We start from the raw sequence: 23,380 nt of genomic DNA on the forward strand, positions 1-23,380 counted from the left end.
GAGAATCTCATTCAACCAGCAAAGGTTGCTCAAAATTACTATTATTCCATTCCACTCAATAGATTGTGCTAAAGTATTGGGATACTGCTAAAGTATTCACTTACATTTGCTTTGAATAACACACAACTTTGAGACTCTTCTTATTGCCTCTTATCCTTTACACATATCACTGATGACCATCAGATACTTCAAAAGTACTTGACAACTGATTAAGTACCTAAATAGTGTGGAGCTGGAGGAACACAGCAGGCCAGGCAGCATCTGAGGAGGTGGAAAACTCTTCTGAAAAAAGGGTCCTGACTCGAAATGTCAGCTTCCCTGCTTCTCTGATGCTGCCTGGCCTGCTGTGTTCCTCCAGCTCCACACTGTGTTATCTCTGACTCCAGTAACGGCAGTTCTTGCTATCTCTGATGAAGCAGCTATGAACTTCATCCAATTTTACATCCAATATTGTTGCCAACTTGTTTTTGTGTTACCTATTTATCAGTAGGATATGAATATTTTTAATGCAGGACATCAAATAAAAAGCTGAAATGACAGAGAGATGTATGGGGTGGGGGTGGTGTGGAGTGTCTCTGCGTGTGTGTTTTGTGCAGGCAGATAGCTGGGACTGAGTGAGGATCTATCCATTTTGATGCAGTCTCTTGTTAGCATCCAGTTAATGAACTATGGAGAGAAAGAGAGTAGCCCAGGGCTGGCCTCCGGTTCTAGGCTGCTACGACACCAGGTAAGGTAGATCTTTTACTGGAGTGAGGTGTTATTTGAGCAGGCGGAGGACCCAGTGGTACCCTAGGAGTCCTGCTCCTCCTGGTTTCCCTGAAATATAGTGAAACCTCCCTTTAGACTTATCCTCTGGTGTGGGAGCAGTTTAATTTATACATTGCACACAACACATTCTCAACTTCTTTCCATCCTTTTTCAATTTTAACCTGACAAGAAATGGTAGCTTTTGATTGCACAATTCCTTTGTGAGCATGTCACATTAATTTTTACAATGCTGAGAAAATAACACCAGTAGAGTGTGAGAACAATTTATCTACAGCCATAAGGGCTGCAGAACACAGTGGTAAAGCCTTTAAAATGAATGGATTGTGGCATTTAAAAAATTTTTGATATTCTGAAATAACATTGAAAGCACAGAAGGCCCTTCAGACAGAGAATAGTTCATCTTGAAAACTTTTAGCTCAGACTTGGATTATATTAAAAGTGGGAAGCTTGAGATTTCTCACAATTTATAAAAGGTCTTCTCTTAATGTTTGATATATTCATTAATTGCTTTCACAAAATGCAGCACATGAGTTGAACCTATATTTTTGTGCATCTAAAGACTCAAATCTACTTTTAAATTGATTGTATACTCTGAGAAGGTGATAAACCTGTGCACATTGCTAACTGCTGAAAGAGTCTATGTACACCCCAAAAGCTTAAACTATATTGTTAGTAACATTTAACTTGGAGTTTACAATCTTAAGCTTTTTCTGTACAATTGCCAGTTTATACATAATATCTTTAACTTTACTGTTTTCAATGTATTAAATTAACATTTAGCATTAATCACATCTGAGGCATTTAACAGTTCATATACTCATCTTCTAGTCCCAGCTAATCTGAACAACCCAGTGTCTGCTGAAGATGGTGACTGTTTATAAGAACACCTAGCTGATTAGTGTGTGTGTATTTTGGGATTCTGAATGACCTGTCCAGTTGTCACATGCAATGTCAATGTCTGGCAACATTGGAAGGTCTCAAAGTCAACGTGGCCATACACATCAGTAATTCTGACAAAAGGAGTGAACAAGAACAGAACGTGCAGGCAAAACTCAGCAGTGGGGACAAAGTAGAGTTAATAATTCGAGTCTGCTCAATGTGACTATGTCAACAAAAAGCACTCCACTCTTAACAACAGGTCCATATGCTTATTTATTGGACCTGTCATTCAGCATGACTGGACAGCTTCATTTGAAAGTGAATTAAAAAATAAACATCTACTAAACTTGCACAAGAGTTGCTCAATGCTTAGCACTGTGCCTCACAGCATCAGGGACCTGAGCTCAATTCCAGCCTCGGGTGGCTATATGTGTGGAGTTTGCAATGTTCTCTTTATTTTCTGCATGGGTGCTCTGTTTTCCATACACAGAGTTAGGTGGATTGGTAATGGTAAATTACCTTATAGTAGGCAGGCTCAGTGGATTAGCCTTGGTAAATGCAGGGTTATAGGTTGTCGGGAGATGTTCTTCAGAGGGTTAGTGCAGACACACGTGGGCCAGATGACTTCTTTCTAAAGCGTAGGGTCTCTATAAGAGCAACAAGTGTTTTTTTTAAAATTTGCTTTACTGTTTCATGGGATGTGGCTATTACTCGGCTTACCAGCATTTATTGCCCACTCCTAATTTTTCAGAGAACAGATAAGAGATAACCACATTGATGTGGGTCTGCAGTCATAAGTAGGCCAGTTCTTATAAGAGCAGCAGAGTTTTTTTTCCTAAAAATACATTAATGCACCAGATTGTCATTTTTAAAAAAATTATCTACAATGGTCACCATTGGACTAGTATTTTAAATGCCAGATTTTTCCTTCAACTGTTATGGTAGAATTGGAATCCATGTCGGAACATTAGCCTGGGCCTCTGGATTAGTAGTCCAGTGACTATACCACTATGTCACTGCCTCCCTACACAAGAGATGTACATGATATACTTCATCCCCAGGACTCACTGCACCTGTGAATGTGTATGGTTACTAACAACCCCAAAAGTGATGTCCTTTTAGCTCTTTCCTATCTTTGACCAGTTTTGTACAACTTGAACTGAAAAAATAGTTGGGTTAATTGCTGCAACCAGTTCTGAGCAGTTTTTCTTTGCAGATGGTGAGGGATTCCTTCATATTTATGAAGATCGTTTGGAACTTGCAAATCAATAGCAACACAGTGTCCATGTCTACATTTGACATTCATGAATAGGCTAGTAATGTTGACATTGACATCAGATGTAGAGCAGAATGACATGGTGATCTAAATCTCACAATACTATGTAAATCAACAACTTTCACTGTAGTGTTCAATTTGAATGACACCACGTGTGCCCAAATAGAGGACGTTGCCATAGGATCTGCCAAGTCTCTTGCAAACATTGTTTTTGGGTTTGGTAAGAAATGTGTCTTTCATTGATGACATCTATCCTTTGAAATACTTTGGATACGTACATGATGTGTTTGAAATATTTAAATTTGCAATTCCATATAAGAAGGTTCCCTTGTGTTTTAGTCAACTCCATTCTGTTCTCAAATTCACATCGGAAATGGAGCAGTTAAATGAACTCACTTTCCTTAATGGCCAAGTTGTGAAATCAATCAGGAGGATCTCTCCTACTTTTTCTTGCAAACCTACCTTCATTCATCAATATATGCATTGGGACTCTCTATGAGATTGGCCTAATCAGCAAACTTATCAATAGGGCCTGAGCTAATTATTCACTATTCAAGCTTCACGCTGAAAAAGCCATCTTGAGGGATAATGGCTACCCCAGTCAGATAATTTCCAGCTTTATATCATGCAAATACATGAGCAGATCTAATTTAAACCAAAGTCACATGCCTCATCTTAACCTCAACAAAAGTCCCCATACGATTCTCCTGGTTCTCGAATTGTCGAGTAAAACTGATAGGATCTCAGAATTAGAGGAGGCTTGGCTTACTTAATTAAATCTGTCAACTCTTCAAAGGTTTTAGTATCTGGTGCCTCAGGGAAAGTAAGGTTCCTCAAAACCAAAAAAGCTGCAAGTCCACAATTGTCAGGGGAATCACTCATTGCTTTTCATCTGCCCCAATGTCAGTTGCCCAGAAAAAAAATTGCATTCTTTCTCCATACTGGGCCCAGTCTTTGACGGCAGGATCAAATGAATCAGGCTTCCCAACTAATGGCATGATGCCAGAAATGCTTACCCCAAATCAAAGATGACTGTTGTGAGCAAATTTCTTCAGGAGCTTGCTTTTCTCTGGAATAACCCCAGAGAGGTGGTATCCCATCACCAAGTCACCCTTTATTTACACATGGTGAGTCCTTAACACTGATCCAGCATCCTCAGAACCAGCTCTGAGCAAACAGGACATCTGACACATCAGTTCTTATCTGTCAGCCAGGGCTATCTTGATTAGACCAGATTAACAGCTCGAATCAAGGAACTCATATTGTATGTGGTCTACATGGCTGACCTTGCTACAATCACTACAGAAGTCTTTCCTCCTGAAGAGTTTTTTTTGTTGTTAAGTCAGAAACATGACAGCCAATTTTGCACAAGGTCCCATATACAGCAATGAGGTACCGACTTGATAATCTGTTTTATTAAAGTTGTTTTGGGGGATAAACCCCCATTAGTACATCAGGGATAATTCCTTTGTCCTTCTTTGAAAATAGTGCCTTGACATCCACTTGAGACGAACCATGAGCCCTTGGTCAAACATCTCATTCAAAAGATGGCAGTTCCAACATGCAATTTTCCCTCAGTACTGCACTGGAGTGTTGGTCTAGAAATTGTCCCAATCTCTGGTATCAGATTAGAAATGTAATCTTTTGCTTCTGAGATCAGAATGCGACCAATTGAGCTGCAGCCGACATGGATTCAGAAGCCCACTTGAAGAAAATGAATGAGTTTGCGAGCAACTCAACAGGATATCATGTATTTGTCTATCAATCTTACTTAGCATACCTCTACTATAATCACATTAACCGCTCCAAGCCTAAAACCAAAAATTGGCAGGTTTTCAAGATCCAATATGTGAAAATTAACACAACAGTTTGAATTATTTTTCCAATTGTTGGTTTCACTAAATGGTATTTACAACACAATAGCAATGAATTCTTCACAAGAGAATGTACTTAGCCTTATGTTCGTTCAGTAGTTTACAATTCATTATCTCATCTCTTATTAATAATGGAATCAATTGCTCAGTTTTAATAGAGTATATTTTAACTGTTCTAACACTTCTTACAATTAACCTTTGTACATGAACCAAAAACGGATGGAATGTAAATTACAGCATTTCAAATCACTACCAACCAGATTGTTTACGTATGAAGTCAAAGAACAATAATCAAGACAACTGTTAGTCTAAAATAAATGGAATATGAAATTACTTTCAATTTCAAACAGAATTTTCAAAGCAAAGGTGAGCAAACTCAGCATGAGTGCCGTACTATCATACCATCCTTGATTTAAATTATGCATTAACTATTTTCATTGAAAACTGGGTATGCAGATTTACCAGAATGTTGACTGGATTAAAGCAACTAATTTATGAAGCAAAGGTGCATTGATGTGGCTTGTATTTTCTTGAGGATAGGATGATTAAAGGATGATTTTATGCATAAATTGGAGGAGTTGATTGGAAAGTGAATTAATACGGAACAAGGAGACACAGCCTTCAAATTAAAACTACGCCATTCTGGAAACATGTCAGAAAGCCTATTTTAGCACAAGTGTTGGTGAAAAACTGAAACATTCTTTGCCAAAAAAAACCTCTTGATTCTAAGTAAATTGACAAATAAAAACAGAAATTAATTTTTTAGGGAGGGATCTTATGCAAGTTAGAGCCAAGGTGGTTACTTGATGTTAAGATACAGATAAGTTGTGAGCTAATTAAATGCCAGTATGGCTTTGCGTGGCTGAATGGCCTTTCTCCATTCCTATACACCACATGTGCTTTCTAATAACAAGCTAGATTTAGAGATGGCTTTAAAATGAAAGTGAGTAAATCAGTTTTGTCTCCGCTCAGAAACCATTACTGTCACCAGCTTTGGGACCTCAGTGCAGAATTGTGGCACTTGAGTTTGCAAGTGATACCAAACATTAAAAAATAATTCAGAGGATTTGTTGCAGAATGTTGTACCATGTCAAACCACTTGTACTTCTTAATACAAAATGGTACCTTTTAAATTGCAGAGATCTGAATGTTCCTTGCATGAGACAACTTTAGACTAAAATGATCCTTCCCACTATATAACTCATTCAAAAGATTGTACAGGACATTGCACAGTTTGGAATACTTTTCTGAAAGTTCCAAGTGTTTTTATAACCGATCAATTATAGTTACCTAATAATTCACTTACAATAGACATTTCTGAACATAGTGCAAAATCTTTTACAACTGAATCAAGTCATCCTTTACACAGGTCAATCTTGACAAAAAGTAGGCACTTGTTTGGGTTTGCCATCACCAATTCTTCAGTGCATAAAAGACCCTAAGGCTCATTCAGGGTGAATTATCGAATTCCTTTCTTAAAATTCACTGCCAATTTCCACGTCTGGATGCTTTTAGCCAGAGTGATTTCACCAGAAAGGTTGTCTTCTAGTCCTGGTAGAATATCGGAATGCTTGGACTCCATGTAAGTCAAAATTGTGTCACTAAGGCTGAAATCAAACAAAGATTAAATGCTTAAAACTCAAAACAAAATGCAGAATATATACTGAAGCACCTTCTCTCATTTGTTGTAAGTCACAATAAACAGATCCACAATGATTTTGCCTTTATTTAAAAAATTGTCTACTTGCCAATTTACTTTGGTGGGATGTTTTGGGCTGATTTTATTTTGCAACTACATACTTCACATACACTAGCATACAGGGAATCCATCTACACCTCCCTCTGGGACAGAATCTTATAAACTGAAGGTGCTGCCAGCATTCCTTCTATCAGCCCTAAATAACTGTTACTGGAGATTATAGGGTCATTGGATTGCTACTGCATTTTATCACAGTACTAAATAGTCAATGGCACAGCAAAGAAAGGGAAAGACAAAGGAAGTTAAGAAAACACATCACTGTTTCTAGACATGTAGGTCTACTGAGGCCTTAATTGCCCAATCTCGTGACAATCTAAGACCTCATTCCAACTCCATTGCCATGATACATTGAGCAGTGAAAATTGAAAGCCTGATTTCTCACCATCTGAGATCCTTCAAAACTTCAGTATGTACTTGAGCGTAGGCTTTGATAGCAATTTGGAATTGACAGTGTCTCTCTTCACCAATGTGAGGCGATGATGATGGTGATGACATCCTATTAGGCGGAGTTAATGTGTTGGAGGAATGGCCTTTGATGGAAAGACTTGTACTACCTTGTCCCTATGTCTTTTTAGCATCCTATCCTGTCAGTACCTGAACCTCAGTCATAGAAAAACCCGAGCATTATACACTTTACAGGTGCTTTCAACTTAAAGCATCCAGCAGGAAACTGAAGAGATTTAATTGATCACCTGTCTAATATTTAACTGATTTTATATTCCGTGAAAATGAAAGTTAAGTGTGCAACAGTGCCTCAGAAAAACAATAACACTTGTTTGTGATGAGAACCTGGGTAAGGAACTTTTCAACTTGGGGAGGCTGCTGTGCTGCAGCAGCAATGTGGTTTTGGGTGACTGAGAAATTCTTTTGCTCTTACAATCTGCCATAGCTGTATTGGACATCTTTAGAGTTTGATGATCAAGCTGCTTGGCCATGCAATGGCACACTTTCCCTGACCATCAATTTTTAATCTCAGAAACACTAGCCCAGAAGGAGGGACATTACCACTGTGCCAGAAGATCTTCAAGTCCAGAATGAAAACAACCGACGCAAGTAAAGGATGTCCAGTCTGAATCATCAGTTCCCTATGATGGTAGGTTAGAAATTACCCTGAATTGTGCAATGCCCAAACTACTGGTAATCCTCAGCGAGCCAATCAAAATTAGTGCTGATTTTTATGAAAGTACTCTGCTCTTCCCTTATGCCAGAATTATTCAAACTTATTCTGCTTGAGATCTTTAACCAAGAAGGGTAAACTTTGTTTTCTGGGAAGAACTTTATTCCAGTTGCAGATTGAAAGGGAAGTAATCAGTGAAGCTGTTTAGTTGTATTGTAACATCTAGTGCATATTACCTCCATGTCGATGAGAAGTTGTCATCTACATTGCTTTGAGTAGTCTTCAGGGCGAGAATCTCATGCAGCTCCCAGAGAAAAGTGTTGATGTTTGTGGATGCAAAAAAGGTTCTCAGCTCTGCTTCTTCTTTAGGAAGTAAGTGTTCCTTGTACGCCACAGGGATTCTCTCAAATGGGTCCTAATAAAAACAGGAAATTAGAAATATTGTGATGCTGTTCCTTTCAATTTACTGAAAGGCCATTATTAAAACATTGAGTAAGGGTTGCTGCAAAATTATGCTTCTAATGCACCAAATTGGATGCCATGATGGGTCAACAAACAGTCACTATAAAATCTAAAAGTGAATTTAGGACTGGCTTCTTCATCCAGAAATCAGTGATAAAAAGATCTGTAGAAGAAAAAGCTGTCTTTGTAATCACAATGTCATTATTAATAACATTTTTACCAGTATTACTGTTTTCATGTTATCATTTTCCCTCTAATCTCACAGTTTTCACCTTATGATCAGAATGAGCCTATCTGGAATTCTGAATGGATGACTCAATCTGGTTCAGCTTGAGTTCAGCACTAGGGTGATGGTGTTGTAAAGTGTCTGAAAACTGTTCCACTCTGTACACTGTCAGATGTAGTAATATACATATATATGGTTGTCTCATATTCTCTGCTATTCATACTTTGTCCCACTTTTTGGCTTGAGTAAGATCAATGCCTTCCTATTCTTCCTGACTGTCTCTTTAGATGTTTTGTAAATATGAGATCTCAGCTGTCCTTACAATGTGGCTTCTGACTTCCAGTTCTTTAATCACACTTTTGTGTTCAAGGTTGACGTTCAAGGTTGAGCTTTTGCCCTGTGCTTAAAGATGTACCATGTTTATTATTTTTTTAACCGTGGACTTTCCCTAGCTGTTTAACTTTTGTGGTTTTGAGAGGTTATGTCTGGCTTGAGTTTGGGTTCTAAATCCAGTATGTCTGTTTTTAAACCACTCCCCATGGGTGATTCAGCTGTTGAGTACATTGCTCAATGGTGTTGCTCTTTAAAAGAGTAGAGCCAACGCGTAATCTAGATTCTTGTGCAGGGATTCCAGTATTGACTATTATTTCCATTTTTCCATTTGACCAAGGATAGAGTGGGGAAGTTAGCATCTGCGTCCAAAGTGAACTTCCTGAAAGGCACACTCACAAATTGGCTTATTTCATTCAATACTAATTCTTCTGAGAAACTGTGTATTGTGATGATCCTTTTTCAATGTCTGATCAGAGTCTGCAGTGATTGAATGAAGTATTTCCACTTCAGTCCATCGTGAATAATAGACACCTCGGACTAAATACATCTCTCTAAAACAAAACAAGTCAAGGCATTGCCAGCCTTTCCAATGGCTTTCCTGATGGGCAATGTATCTGTGGCGTTTATAATGAGTGAGTACACCTGTATTGCAATGTGTTAAAATAGAAGTACAGTGTAATATCTTTTTAAAATCTTGTCAATATCTCCAATCAGCTGATCTGAGATTCAAATTTTAAACTGTGGCAAGCTGTCTGCAAGTATTGAAACAATTGCTACTTCTCACATCTAAATTCTGTTTTAAAACCTTGTACCCTCAAATTGCTGCTCTGTTTTGGCTTACTTTGATCTCCTGGGGAACACTGTCTTTATATGTTATGTATCTTTAACTTCCTGATTATTTTCCTTTCAGCGTGATTTCTATTTCTCTGGAAATGGTCCGTTTACAGGGCGTTTTCTTTACTTCTGAAGTGGCCAAATATGGTATTAACTTGCAAAATTTTCTGATGTGTCCCAATTCTGTTTGGAGTCACACCTTGTTGGCCTAATATGATTCCAAACAATTGCTGGTTGTTTTTCTAAAGTTCTCTCTTTCGTTGAGTAAGACTGGTTAATTGGTGATAAATTCTCATATTTGATTCACCACACAAAAGAAGTGCTGTTCATCATTTCTGTACTTTGGTGCTGAAGATTCACTGATGGCTCGTCTTCCTTGGATCTACTGCGATGTAGTATTTTTGGATAGTATGTCCGAGGAATGTAATTGTTGTTTTAGATGATTGTATTTCTTATTTGATATAAGGCCTGTTTGCTATCACGCCTTTAACGTCCCTGACCTTCTTGCCATGTTCTTTCTTTGTTTCAGCTTGCCGTCAATTGTCACCCAAATAGGACCCCATTCCCTTCAAAATTTAAGACGATGATTTGGAAGTCTCTGGTTCATCCCAGACAGTAAATAGATGAAACAAAATTGCCCAAAAGATGTAATAAATGTAGTCAGCAATTTTCATGCTTGATCTCAAAGCACATGCCACAAACCGCTGTTGGTACCCGGATATGTGAAACACTTATTTGTTGCCAACTTTACCAAACTATCACCGACAGATACAAAGGTTGCTTTCCCTCCTTACTCCTTGTCTAATTGATTGGGATCTACACACGAAGTTAGTTCTCCACTTGTTTTAGGAATCGTAGCCCTGATCACCACTGTTTCAGCTCTGTCAATGGTGATATGAACTCCCCCCAACTATAAATGATGCCATCTGATCGAGATTTCCCATAAAGGTTGAGGAATTTTCTTGGATGTTTGCAGTAATTCTGTCATGCCTTCATTCTGAAGTACTGTATTTACTCTCCCAACCAAACTAAGATGAATTCATGCATTTCTGCTTAACAATGAGGATTTCTGATTCCTCGTTATATATTGTCTTTCAAAAGATTTTGTCCTCTGTGACTAGGCTTCATGGTGATATGTTTGTGGGCTTGAACCTTGGAGTTTTATGAAAGCTGGTCTGAGTCTCAAATTTTAACTGTGGCAAGCTGTCTGCAAGTATTGAAACAATTGCTATTTTTCAAATTTAAATTCAGTTTTAAAACCTTGTACCTTCCAATTGCTCCTCTGTTTTGACTCACTTTGATCTCCTGGGGAACACTGTCTTTATATGTTCTGTATCTTTAACTTCCTGATCATTTTCCTTTCAGTGTGATTTCTATTTCTCTGGAAATGGTCCTTTTACAGGACATTTTCTTTGCTTTTGAAGTGACAAAACATGGTATTAACTTGCAAAATTTTCTGTTTGGAGCCACATCTTGTTGGCCTAATATGATTGATGATTTTGATCTCCACTCTTTGACTGAGGTTCCAGGAAGGTAATAATGCATTATTTGGATCTATCCATTTAATTGCATCAGAAGAATACCCAATACTTCCTCTCAATAATGACCGATTTTGAGCCCTGATTTCTGCCTGTGTAGCAAATTGGCTTGTTTATTCCAATATCAAGTCTTCCTTGAATTGTAGAAGTCTGATAACTTCTCATCCTTCACACTGGCCACAATGTTGTTTCTAATTCATTAATTAATTAATTAATCTTTTAAAGCTCCATAGTTGCAAATCTTACAAGATAATATAAATCTACCACAAAGGCTTCTACTGGTTCTTCCAAATGCTCTCACTAAATTTCTTTTGAGGCAAAATCACGTGTTGAATAATTTAATAAATGCAAGATACTTCATAATACTTTCTTCACATTTGTCTTACTAGAACATTATCAGCTATAGGACCTACAAAGTATTGACTTGAAGGCACAGCTCCTACACATGTAAGCCTGAAAATATTACAGAGCTGAAAACTGCCACTTCCAGACCTCTCACTGCTGCTTCATTGTACGCATTCCATGTTAGCAGATAATTGAAGGAATGAAGATATCTCTACAAGAATTGTCACCCTAATGGACCAGAGAGTTTGACTGACCTAGTTTTCCTTCTAACTGTGACAGTGTTCAATCCAGTGGTTCATCTTTCTAAATTATTGTTATTTATTGACTATGTTTCACAGTCTTCAGAGGACTGTTTTCTTATCCGTTGGTGTCTTTCCCATCTGTAGCCCTGTAATCAACATCTTCTACAGTCTTTCCCTGTCTTCAGAACTTTTTCACTATTTACTCAGCTGCACCTTCAAAGTCTTCCAAGGTCATGTCTTCCCTTTTCAGCTAAGATCTTTGGCTGCCACCATGGTTTACTCTTGTACTTCAGGTCAATACTGCTTTCTGCACATTGAGATATCAGTCTGGAGTTTCTCTCGGTCATGGATGTCTTCATATACACTGAAATATCCAGACAGGTTGGTATCCTGTCACCAAGTTACCCTTTATTTACACATGGACAGTCCTTGACTCTGACCCAACTCCCGAAGAATCAGCTCTCAGAGTGAACAGGATCTTTGACACTCCTGTTCTTATTTGTCAGCCAGGCCTCCCTTAGACTGGACCAGATTAATAGCTCCAATCAGGAAACTCATATTCTATGAGGTCCAAGATAACAAAGTGTGAAGCTGGATGAACACAGCAGGCCAAGCAGCATCTCAGGAGCACAAAAGCTGACGTTTCAGGCCTAGACCCTTCATCAGAGCTCTGATGAAGGGTCTAGGCCCGAAATGTCAGCTTTTGTCCTCCTGAGATGCTGCTTGGCCAGCTGTGTTCATCCAGTTTCACACTTTGTTATCTTGGATTCTCCAGCATCTGCAGTTCCCATTATCTCTTTCTAGGAGGTCCACCTGGCTGACCTCATTACAATCACTACATACACTGTCCCTGAAGTTGCCAGCACCACATCTCTAAGTAAAGCACTTTAACTCCTCATGTTTTGTAATACCCTTTTATTTAAACTGCTACATAGTTGGTTCTCAAGTATAACTCTCTAGTATAAAGCATTACGCCTCTCTCTTCACACGTTCATTATCGTCTTCTCTCTGAATGAAGTCACCAGGTTATCAGTTATCTCATCGTGATTTACATTTTTCTTCTTTATATTTTCATGGGATGTGGGTGTCACTGGTAAGACAGCATTTGTTGTCCATTCCTAATTTCCTTTGAACTATATGGTTTGCTCAGCTATTTCAGAAGGTAGTTATAAGTCACCCACACTGCTGTGGACTAGGAATCATGAATAGGCCTGATGAGGTAAGGATGGCAGATTTCCTTCCCTAAAAGACATCATTGAACTACTTGGGTTTTTATGACAATCAATGAGAGTTTTGTGATCATCATTACTGAGACATTCAATTTCAGCTTTGTGAATTCAGTTTATATTCCAGTAGCTGCCATGCTAGGATCTGAACATGTTCTCCTGAGCATTTGTTTGAGCACGTGGATGACATTACCACTTCACAACTGTCTCCCCTTAATCGTATTATGCCATAATCAGAGCTGAAAAGCTACAGTGATCTCTTTTAGAGGGAAAAGTACAAGACAATAAATACAAGGGGTCATAGTTCAGCCACAGTAGATTTTTGAGGGTGATGAAGATGAGAGACAAAGACAAACAAGAGTGACAAACTAGGACAGCAAGGGTCCACCCGAAATGTCAACTTTGCTGTTCCTCTGATGCTGCCTGGGCTGCAGCAAAGCTCTAGGCAAGAGTAGCTATGAGCACAGGCAAAGAGGTTAGATGATAAAACTTGGTATCGCACAGTGTAATTGAAATTAATAGCAGAGATATAGAAGGATATGTTAAATAGTATTAGGTATAAAAGGCTTGGCGAGACATATGTACAGCATAAACACCAATGTAGACTGTTATACTGAAAGATCTGTTTCTCTGCTCTAAATGCTTCAGTAAATGAGTGACTGAAACATTCTTAGGCACTTTGCAACCTCTGGTCTTAGAATAACATTTCACAAATAATACTCTATCATTAAATGTTTCCTCAATTGACATTAACCTGCACTGCAGCTCCCCAATCCAATGGTCCTATTTCTCCAACATATCTTTGAACATATTCAACACTCAACTCAAAACACGCCAGCGATATCATTAAGGGGAGGTGCTATGGCATATGACCACTCTCGGAATGAAAGCAGCATTGTGTCTGGCTCAATGACCATATTGTGACAAATCTACGGAGGAGAGATGGAGATAGACAGATAGAAAGAAAGAGAGACTGGTGGGGGAAGTGAGAAAGAAAGTGGTTATTCTTGCATCCCTCAAAGGGGTAATGATCAGTTATCCAACAGCAAGTATTCCTTGGGAACAACGGATGAAAAGCAAAGGAAAGAGGACTGAAATAAAATCTTAATATAAAGGGAGTGCCACTCTCAAAACAATGTTTAGAGTCAATAATTACAACTTGTAAAGAGGGCAACACAGTTATAGTTTAAAGCAGCATTGAAGTAACTTATGACTTTCCATCCAGGAGCACAAAAGCTGACGTTTCTGGCCTAGACCCTTCATCAGAGCTCTGCTGAAGGGTCTAGGCCCGAAATGTCAGCTTTTGTGCTCCTGAGATGCTGCTTGGCCTGCTGTGTTAATGTATCAGCCAATTCCCTTTTCTAATCCATGTAACATATTTTACTTCAGTTTTATAGGTATGTTGCTGAACAAGAACACTAGTATGACCAATCTCACCTTCCCTGTGCTCAGCATGACCTCAGATTTCCATGATGATAGGAGTTGCCAGAGGGACAGAGTGTGCTTTAGTTTGCATCCTTCAAACGCCTAGTGGGAGAATTACAAAAACATTGCAGATAAGATAAGGCAGGTGGAAAATTGACACAACATTGTGACAGGAACCAAATTACTGTGCCCATATATGGTGTAATTGGTAAATAACTACAAATCTCATGGTCCAGAATCATGTGATCTCGGTACTCTGACTGGCAGTGTATTAGAGTACTTTAACCTTTTTGTGCATTTGTTGATAAAATGGCATGATGAAAAGCAAAGCTATCTGAGTTTATTCTGATCATCATGAGTGCTTTATTTCCTTGGTTACTAAACAGTGGTAGCTGTTTGTATGGCAAATACAATCAAGTACATTTACCTGTATTGTGTGCAAGCCATTATCCATTAAAATCAGTGCACTCGGCTAAATGGTGTCATTATAGTCACACCTGTGGTAGTCAGTATTTTCTATTGGGAAAGATTGAGTTGGGTAAAGATGAACAAGTGGGGATATGTGAAGAGAAAGTCCGTGGGTTAATAATGTGGGTGCAGACACAGGACAGTGACAAACAAATCCAAATACTAAACATTTACAGCCAATAGCTATTAGGAAATCCAGTAAATGAAATAGAATGGAAAAGCTGTAAAAGAAGTTGCTGATAAGTAATTGAAAGGTGAAAAGACAAATATGGTTATTGTGTTGGAGAGGAAGTGTTTACCTTACGCAAGCACTAATGACATTTCCCAGATAATGAGTATGTTTATACAGACCTTGCTGACACAGGTTAACACCCGCCGATCCATCCGTAAAGTCTCTTTGAGGTAGCAGAGGAGCTGGTTGTCTGGGGACCCTCCTGCAGTAGCAAGGAATCCGACCACAATCTCAATGATGTCCATGGCATCACAAATGTCACTGTAAGATTTCAGCACTGTTGTGACTGCAGTGCAGACAGAATGTGATAATATTTCCTTCAATGGAGAAAAGAAAATAAATGTCATTCCCTCAGTTTATTCTCATTTGGTAAAACTGTAAGTGAACATTGAGTAATGATGCCTTGTTGGTACTGGTGCTATTACTGGCTGAATCACACTGTGTAGAATGGAGCTGCCAGGGCTGTTGAGGATCCAACAGCCAATTGGACAGAGAAAACCACAATAACAGTAAAAAGAAATAGACTAGCAGTCAAATTTAACTTGGTAACAGGCAGAAGTGGAGGATAATGATAGAAGGATGACAAAAATCTACGATCCTGAATCTATTCTTTTCAGTTCCAACCTATTCATACCTCACAGCTCTTCAGAGACAAGATCATTCTAGTGTCCAAGAGATCCAGGCCTCATTACATACAGGTCTGTGATCAAGGCCATAAAATATCCCTTGAAGACAGACTGACCAATGAATACACTGCACTAAGTTGCTGTTCTACAGTTTTTCCATTAGTGGGTCATCTAAGGTTAGCTACACTCAGTGGGAGTAGTGAAGCATTCTAATAGCACACTAGAAAATGCTGAAAACCTTTCATAGATTCCCGGATTGGTGTGTTATTAAATAAAAACATTCATTCTTCCCATACAGCCTCTGACAACAATTTGGACAGAAGCTACTTGTCCAGGTCTACCATATAACACAAATATTGAAATAAATGCATCTGACTGTAAGTTATGTCCTGCCAATTTTAACTCCAGACTGCAGCACTTGTTCTGCCCAAGGGAAATACTTACTTGAGATATTTTTGCTTTTAGTTCTGTGAAGATGCTTGAATAATCTCTTTCATGTCTTCCAACAAATTTGGGTATTTTCTGTAAAAAAACAGTAAATGTTAATTGGTTCTTTCATTATAAAGTTAGACCAATCTTCAAAAAATATACTTACAGAGTCAACTATGAACGGTTTTCCTTTCAGGAATAGTCGTATAAGCTGACGTTCAATGTTTTTAATATCATACTCCGGCAACGTCTCGTGTCCTTTTTCCAGGAAGTACTGGCAGTTTGATAAAACAAGCGGAATGAAATCTTTATCAGGGTCACAGATAATTAACTGTGCATCGGATACCTCTTCTGGATTGATGGATGATCTGCCAGAAATAAAACGGACCTATTGTGAGAATTATAAATAATTATATCAAGTAATGTCACTCTGAAATGGCAAACAGGAAATGGAAAGAAGAAACTGTAGCTGGTAACACAGTAATGATGGAACTTCACTTTAGAATTAGAATTAGCTTTATCGTCACATGTACTCAGTGAGAATAGTGAAAAGCTTACAGTGCCTTCTTTGGTGCAAAGGTCCTAGATACAACTTCCTCAGTGATAATACTTAGAAAAGCAGCAAAGAAAAATGTCAAATGTTGCAGATTTTAGGAACAAATGATAAAATGGAGCAAAAAAAAACTGAATCACGCTATTCGGGAAACATAAACAAGAATTGCGTCTAATCTTGGTCAAGTAGATTCACTGACTGGGTGCCAATCAGGAAAATCACTCCAGGAAGGTGCTTACATTTTATGATCACTCATGGCTCCAAGGAGATCATTTTGGATCTCAATGAGAAACTTGCTGAGTTCAATGGCACAAAGGCCTGGACCCTGCGGTTGAGGCAACAAAATTTCAACGGAGTTTTCAAACATTAAATCCTTTTGGCACAGCTCTTGTGGGATTTTCAGATCTGGAAAACAAAATATTGAAAATATAACTGAAAGAGATGTATGCAACTTTGTCTAAGGCTGAGTTTGCTAAATCTTTCTGGAGCTCTGAGAGAATCATGAGAGCCTAAAATAATTGTATAGAAGAGCTAGGCGAGAACCAGCAGGCCTAATTTTCAACCGAGTTAAAGGGAATTCCAAATAGCTTAACCTATCACGCTTACTTAACCTATGAGGCAAATTGCTATTTTGAGCAAGGAATATGAAAGGGGCTGTTTGAAAAAATTGAACAGATTGATTCCTACCTCAACAAGAAGGTGGTTTGGAATTGGCAACATGATAGATAGGAGGCAGTTTAATGCATAATGTTCAAAGTGGGCCTAAAGAAGGGTATAATTGGGTTGTACAAAATGGTTTTTCGTAAACAACCATGCAGTAAATTTTAATGTCTAAATATTCTGACTTGTAAGTGACCAGCACTTCCACAGGATCAAAAGGTTTACTATAAATTTGATTCACAAAAACTTCTTCATTTAATTGCACTGCATGGTCTTGCACAGAATCTCAGTTTAGACTACTAGAAGATAGACTTGTACACCATGACAGTTTTCGTAACTGTATGCTCATTCCTGTTCTACAGAATGGATATAAATCAATTTGTCTTTCTCTAAGCCAAACCATATTCACTTGCTCAGCTAAAAATTTGGTGTGGGAAAAACCCTAATGTCAGAAAATCTCAAAATGATATCGTGTGACACAGATACATAAAACAGACGGATTTCAGGAAGCACTTCCCTTCAGTCAGAGACTGAAGAGAGGCTATACTGTTCTGGAGCCTCTAATCGCACTGGCGATTATCTGAAAAGCATTAGGAACTGTCTGACAGAATAGGATAACTAAATGACATGACTGCATCAGGAAAATAGATTCAATAGTTAACACAACAGTCATAACACACTCACTTTTTTCTGCCAGTAACAAACGCAGCTGATTCCAAAGTTGTAAAAAAATCTTGATCCTTTTTTCAAAGTTTTGCTTTTGGCCCTGTTGTCCTAGAAACACGTAAATGAATCAAGAATAAGTTAAGAGTCTATAAGCGAAACATAAATACCACTGTCATGCATCTATAATTAATTGCACTCCACTTATATTCTATGCTTCTCCTAATTCCCCTTCTTTTCATTGTCCAACAAACAACCATCATATGGATTAGAAAGAACAGAAAATTATTTGATCAAGGAATTTCAGCTACTATCGACTTTACTGTTGTACATTTCCACTGTATTCATAGTAAACAAGCTTCGTACAACTGAACACTTCTTGCATTAAAAGTACCTGAAGCCATTTGCTGAAGGAACTGAGAAATGGTCTTTGATTTCACATTTGAGGCACTTTGGAATGTCCTGATTAATTCATACTGCAGTCCAAGAAGATCGGGTAAATTCTTAAGCATCTTTATATAACATGCCTAAAAAATAAGTTAAGATGGATGTCATTTTATAAGGTAACCAAGTTAAGATATTGGTCGTGGATCATTAAGTTTCTAGCAGCTCTAAATTTTGCTTCTCTTTAACAGTTAGTAAAACCATTACATGACAGCAAACAAATTAGTTAAGAAAGGGCAAGGTGTTAAATACTCCCATTACTTTTCAGAAACATGTACAATGCACTTTCAAGTGAACAACTCATGTAACTTTAAATAGCTCCAGTTTGATATTAGGTGGATTTAATGAAAGTCAAAGAAATTAAAGGTAACAACCCAGAGAGAAAGTAGGCTGAATAATGTTACTTCCTCAGCGCACAAAATTAATCACTTTGTAAACCCAATGAGGGATTCAAATTCCTAATTTGAGGATTCCTTCTAAAACATATGAAGGAATGGACTTACTGATTGCAATCATCAGGACCCAGATGCATAGATGTTTTTCAAGGAATGAAGATGGGAGGGACAAAAAGTTGCACAAGAAGGCAGGAATGTACTGTTTGACACTGAGACAGAGACAACAGCTTTAACAATTCCTGCCAGCAGGTATTGGACAGTGGCAGTTTACATGGAGGGGAGGCCCTTACCCATCCAGTTCTTGCCTGATAAGCCTCTGTTCTGAGGCTGTAGGCTCCTTCCTTAAATATGTAGATCAGGCTTTGAAACAGAACCGGCTCTTTTGCTGAGGGGAGCAGTGATGGCTTCTCCACCAAGTCAAAGGTGTTGAGATCTGACTGCAGGGTCAATATAATTGTTCACATTTATTTTTACTGTTTTCCTAGTCCATCGAGAGGAATGAAAATAGGGGAATAGCCTGGGGTGCAAGGTGCTTCGAAAGGAGGCTGTGAGGCCGCATGGTGTCCCAAGCCACAGGGGCTCCATAAACAATTCATTGTAATTATTTTGAGCTGAAGACTGCTATTCTCGATCTGCAGCCACAAGAGGTTGTAAAGTATGATCATGATGGTCAGCAATTAGACATCTACAATCTGCTTCCAGATGAACCAGCTGCTTGCTAAGCTGTCTTCTCAAACGGGAATGAAAATGTGATCCCATCACATCAAAGTACTGTACAAAGACAAAGTTGCCATAGTTGTACCAGCCAATAGGAACACTGCCTCATCAGAGAGAAACAATTAGTGGTGGTTTAACCAGAGAGTCACCATGCCTCAGACGAGAGGAGAGGCTGAGCAGCAGCATCCTTCATGCCCACCTCTGCTAGTGCAGGATTTGAACCCACACAGATGGTGTTACTCTGCATCTTAAATCAGCCATCCAGCCAACTGAACAAAAACAAAAGTTGCTGGAAAAGCTCAGCAGGTCTGGCAGCATCTGTGAAGAGAAAAATCTGAGTTAACGTTTCGGGTCCAGTGACCCTTCCTCAGGACACCTGAAACGTTAACTCTGATATTTTTCCTTCACAGATGCTGCCAGACCTGATGAGCTTTCTCAGCAACTTCTGTTGTTGTTCCTGATTTACAGCATCCACAGTTCTTTCAGTTTTTATCCAGACAGCTGAGACTGGTGTGCCTAAACAGCAGCACAACTAACAGTTAGGTATGACAAGCTTAAACAATCAAAAGTCTGGACTATTAGGACAACAATAATATCAAAGGCATTTTGAGATTCATATGTACACTTATTACTTTGTTATATGACATTTATTGACTTTGAATATCTTGCAAACACAATAAAATTTTCAGTGTCCAAGTCACCACTTAAGCTGAAGGATCATTATTCTCTCTCACTATTTTCTCTCTAAATACCTTTGCTGACAAAGATGGAAAATCCAGTTGCTAAAAGGGTCATTTTCACTGTCTTCTTTCTGCTTCTTTGGCAAAGTTATTAGCTGAAAAGCTGAATGACAACATCAGGCAGGTTTAGATTCAATCTACAATCTATACTCAGTTAACTAATATCAGTCAAGAGGTGGTAAAGGAATGGAGCTGCTTTTAGAAAATTATGTTTAACTTAAAATGTCAACTGTTATGGGCATGAAAAGATCTAATGCTAAATATACATACATCTAACAGGGGATGGAAACAAATCTAGTTGTGGAATGAGAGATCTGAGAGTTGTCGTGCATATCTCTGGAAATGACCATGGCTAGTGCTGGAAGGTTATTGCTAAAGCAAATAGGATTGTAAGCTGTATTCACAGCAAAAATCAAAACAAGCTTATCAATTTGTCCTTGCACAAAACCTTGGTGCAAAATGCTGAGCCTTTGAAAAGAGTACAGAAGAGGGCCACAAGATTAATTTAATGTCCAAAACGTTTCATTTATATGGACAAACTAGACATTTAGAAAAATGAAATAACAAGGTGTACAGCTGGATGAACACAGCAGGTCAAGCAGCATCAGAGGAGCAGGAAAGCTGACATTTTGGGCCCCAGACCCTTCTTAGAAAAATGCTGATTCAAAGCAAGTTTTATTAAGCCTCACAAAATTATGAAGGGTCTCGGTTATGTCAGTGTTGAACAATTATTTCAACTGTGTAGATTTGAGAAGACATGGGGACTGGCTTCAGGTTACAAAAAGAAAGAACTGATTTGAATATAAGATGACTCTCCTTTTGGCACAGGAAAGTAGATAGTGGTTCTTGTTCCTGGATTTTGTGGTGAGCCCTGACACACTGTATTGCTTTAAGAGCTACACCTACTCTTTAGATCACATAAATGTTTTAATGTTCTCGTAATCTTTTGTTCTTACTGGGAACATTCCTGTCACTATCACATCAATGAACCTTGTTACGGGTGCCATTTTATGTTAAGAGTTATTCTGCTAATTAAGAATGACTTAAAATAAAAACACAAAATACCTTTTGAAGAAATTTCCACAGTACAGGTGTTGCTTTCTTTCCCCCCTTTTGCTCTACAATCTGAGCAAAGTTCTCTACACATATTCGACGATTGTATTTCCAGGCAGAAGAACAGTTTAAAACATCATTAGAGGTGACAAAATCTGATGGGTCTCCGAACAGCATTTTAACAACAGGACTTCCACCAATCCTCTCATCAGAAGTGATCTGCTTGCCCACATGCGACAACATTTCATCAAGGTTCTGTGAATTATAAAAAGAGAGGAAAGCATCTTAGTTTACTGCCTTCTTGACTTGAATGTTCTTCAGCAAGTTAAGTGTAGAACTGTCTATGGCTATATGGTAGAACACATTTTAACTACTACTTAAAGTTTAGTGACCAGGTTTCATTTAAACTCAACATTTTATTTTTAATATCCATGCATGAGTAGAATTTCCTGAACATTTGGATGTTGGTTTCCAATAAACGATACTGTATTGAAAAGAGACTAAATATCCTACAAATGGATTCGGTCCTTTTACACCATCAGTGTCTGGAAGAGCATGTCCAGAATAAATGATTGCTCTAGGTTTTGGTACACAATCGATCATAGTTCATTTTGGTTGTAAAGTGATAAATCTCACATTGTCAGCTCAATGTGTACAGATTAAAAATAACAATTAGATTTGTTAAAAGTAAGATCATATACAGGAGCAGGAAAGTGCTGCAAGAAACTAAAACTGTAAGCAAAATGTCACTTGTGATCAACAATTTAATGATCCTCACTATAACTTTGACTTAGCAAAATTCTTAGACAATCATATAGACCCTGAGGTTTATTCAGAAATAGACAGGATGATTTATGCAATAGAAAGGATAATCATATCACAGATGTTAATGTTGTGACCATAACTCTTTTTAGCGGTTCAAACCTCAGAGATCAAAAGGATAATATTCAGCCTTTGCCACGCGACTGTTAATTCATTTCCATTAATGTAATTAAGGTCGGATAGGTTCTATGAAAGATAGGCAATCCACTCACCCAGTGCAAGGCCTGGAGAGGCAAGTCACTTGCAGTTAATTTATAGCTTTGTTAACATGAATCAATTTAAGCTAAAATCATTACCGGAAGGCAGTCAAAACAAATCGAATCTGTGAATAGATCTGACTAGTTATGTGCTCTGGATACTTAAGTTCATAAATACCACAAGGTAGGAACATACATTTGATAGGTAAGGCAGATGAACTTAAGATTTCGGATTAGTACATATAACTATGATGTTAGTGGCTATTACAGAAACTTGATTGAGAGAGGGACACATCTGGCAGTTTAACGTTGCAGGATTTAGATGTATCAGATGAGATAGAGAGGATGTATAAGGGGTGGGGGAGTTACTGATAAGGGACAATATCACAGCTGTACTGGATGGAGGCAACCTCAGAGGGTCCATCCAGACAGGTCATATGGATGGAGGTTAGGAATAGGAAGAGTGCAAACACTTTGATGGGGTTGTACTGATAGGCCCCTCAACAGCCAGCAGATTATCCAGGAACAGATATTTGGGCAGATTATGGGAAGACATAAAAAAAACAGGGTTGTTGTGCTGGGTGATTTTAAATCCCCCTATATTGACTCCCTTAGTGCCAGGGGCATGGATGGTAATTTGTTAGATGTGTCCAGGAGAGTTTCTTGAAGCAATATGTAAAAATCCAACTAGGGAAGAGGCCATACTAGACCTGGTGTTGGAGAATGAGCCTGGTCCAAATTTCAGTGGGGAAGCATTTCAGGAACAGTGACCATCATTCTGTAAGTTTTAAGTTACTTATGGATAAATGCATAGGTAGTACCTGGGTGAAAGTGCTAATTTGAGGAAGTACAAAAATATTAGACAGGAATTGGAGAATGTAGATTGCGGGCTGCTGTTTGGGAGTAAATCCATGTCTGTTTTGTAGGAATCTTTTAAAGGCCTACTGATTAGAGTTCAGGACCAGCATGTTCCTGTGAAAATGAAGAATAAGGATTACAAGATTCAGGAACCTAAGATGACAAGAGAAATTGTGAGCTTGGGATTCATGGTGAATTGGTCAGATGGATACAGAACTG

The 23,380-nt window shown here is 38.4% G+C and overlaps 1 protein-coding gene across 1 annotated transcript in view; it reads right to left on the minus strand.

Annotated features, from left to right (window-relative positions):
- Positions 1–4,316: 4,316 nt before the first annotated feature.
- The window catches only part of LOC125463873 (E3 ubiquitin-protein ligase rnf213-alpha-like), a 162,360-nt gene continuing 143,296 nt past the window's right edge, over positions 4,317–23,380 (minus strand). Inside the window, exons 62-71 of the mRNA XM_059653679.1 lie at positions 21,297–21,539; positions 18,330–18,462; positions 17,957–18,046; positions 16,852–17,017; positions 16,226–16,427; positions 16,075–16,152; positions 15,124–15,321; positions 14,317–14,406; positions 7,910–8,088; positions 4,317–6,404 (exon numbers count right to left, since the gene is read on the minus strand). Coding sequence (XP_059509662.1) covers positions 6,257–6,404; positions 7,910–8,088; positions 14,317–14,406; positions 15,124–15,321; positions 16,075–16,152; positions 16,226–16,427; positions 16,852–17,017; positions 17,957–18,046; positions 18,330–18,462; positions 21,297–21,539 — 1,527 coding nt within the window. The 3' untranslated portion in view covers positions 4,317–6,256. The remainder of the gene's footprint in view (positions 6,405–7,909; positions 8,089–14,316; positions 14,407–15,123; positions 15,322–16,074; positions 16,153–16,225; positions 16,428–16,851; positions 17,018–17,956; positions 18,047–18,329; positions 18,463–21,296; positions 21,540–23,380) is intronic.

Source organism: Stegostoma tigrinum, chromosome 22, assembly GCF_030684315.1.
Source record: "Stegostoma tigrinum isolate sSteTig4 chromosome 22, sSteTig4.hap1, whole genome shotgun sequence".
Classification (NCBI taxonomy): domain Eukaryota; kingdom Metazoa; phylum Chordata; class Chondrichthyes; order Orectolobiformes; family Stegostomatidae; genus Stegostoma; species Stegostoma tigrinum.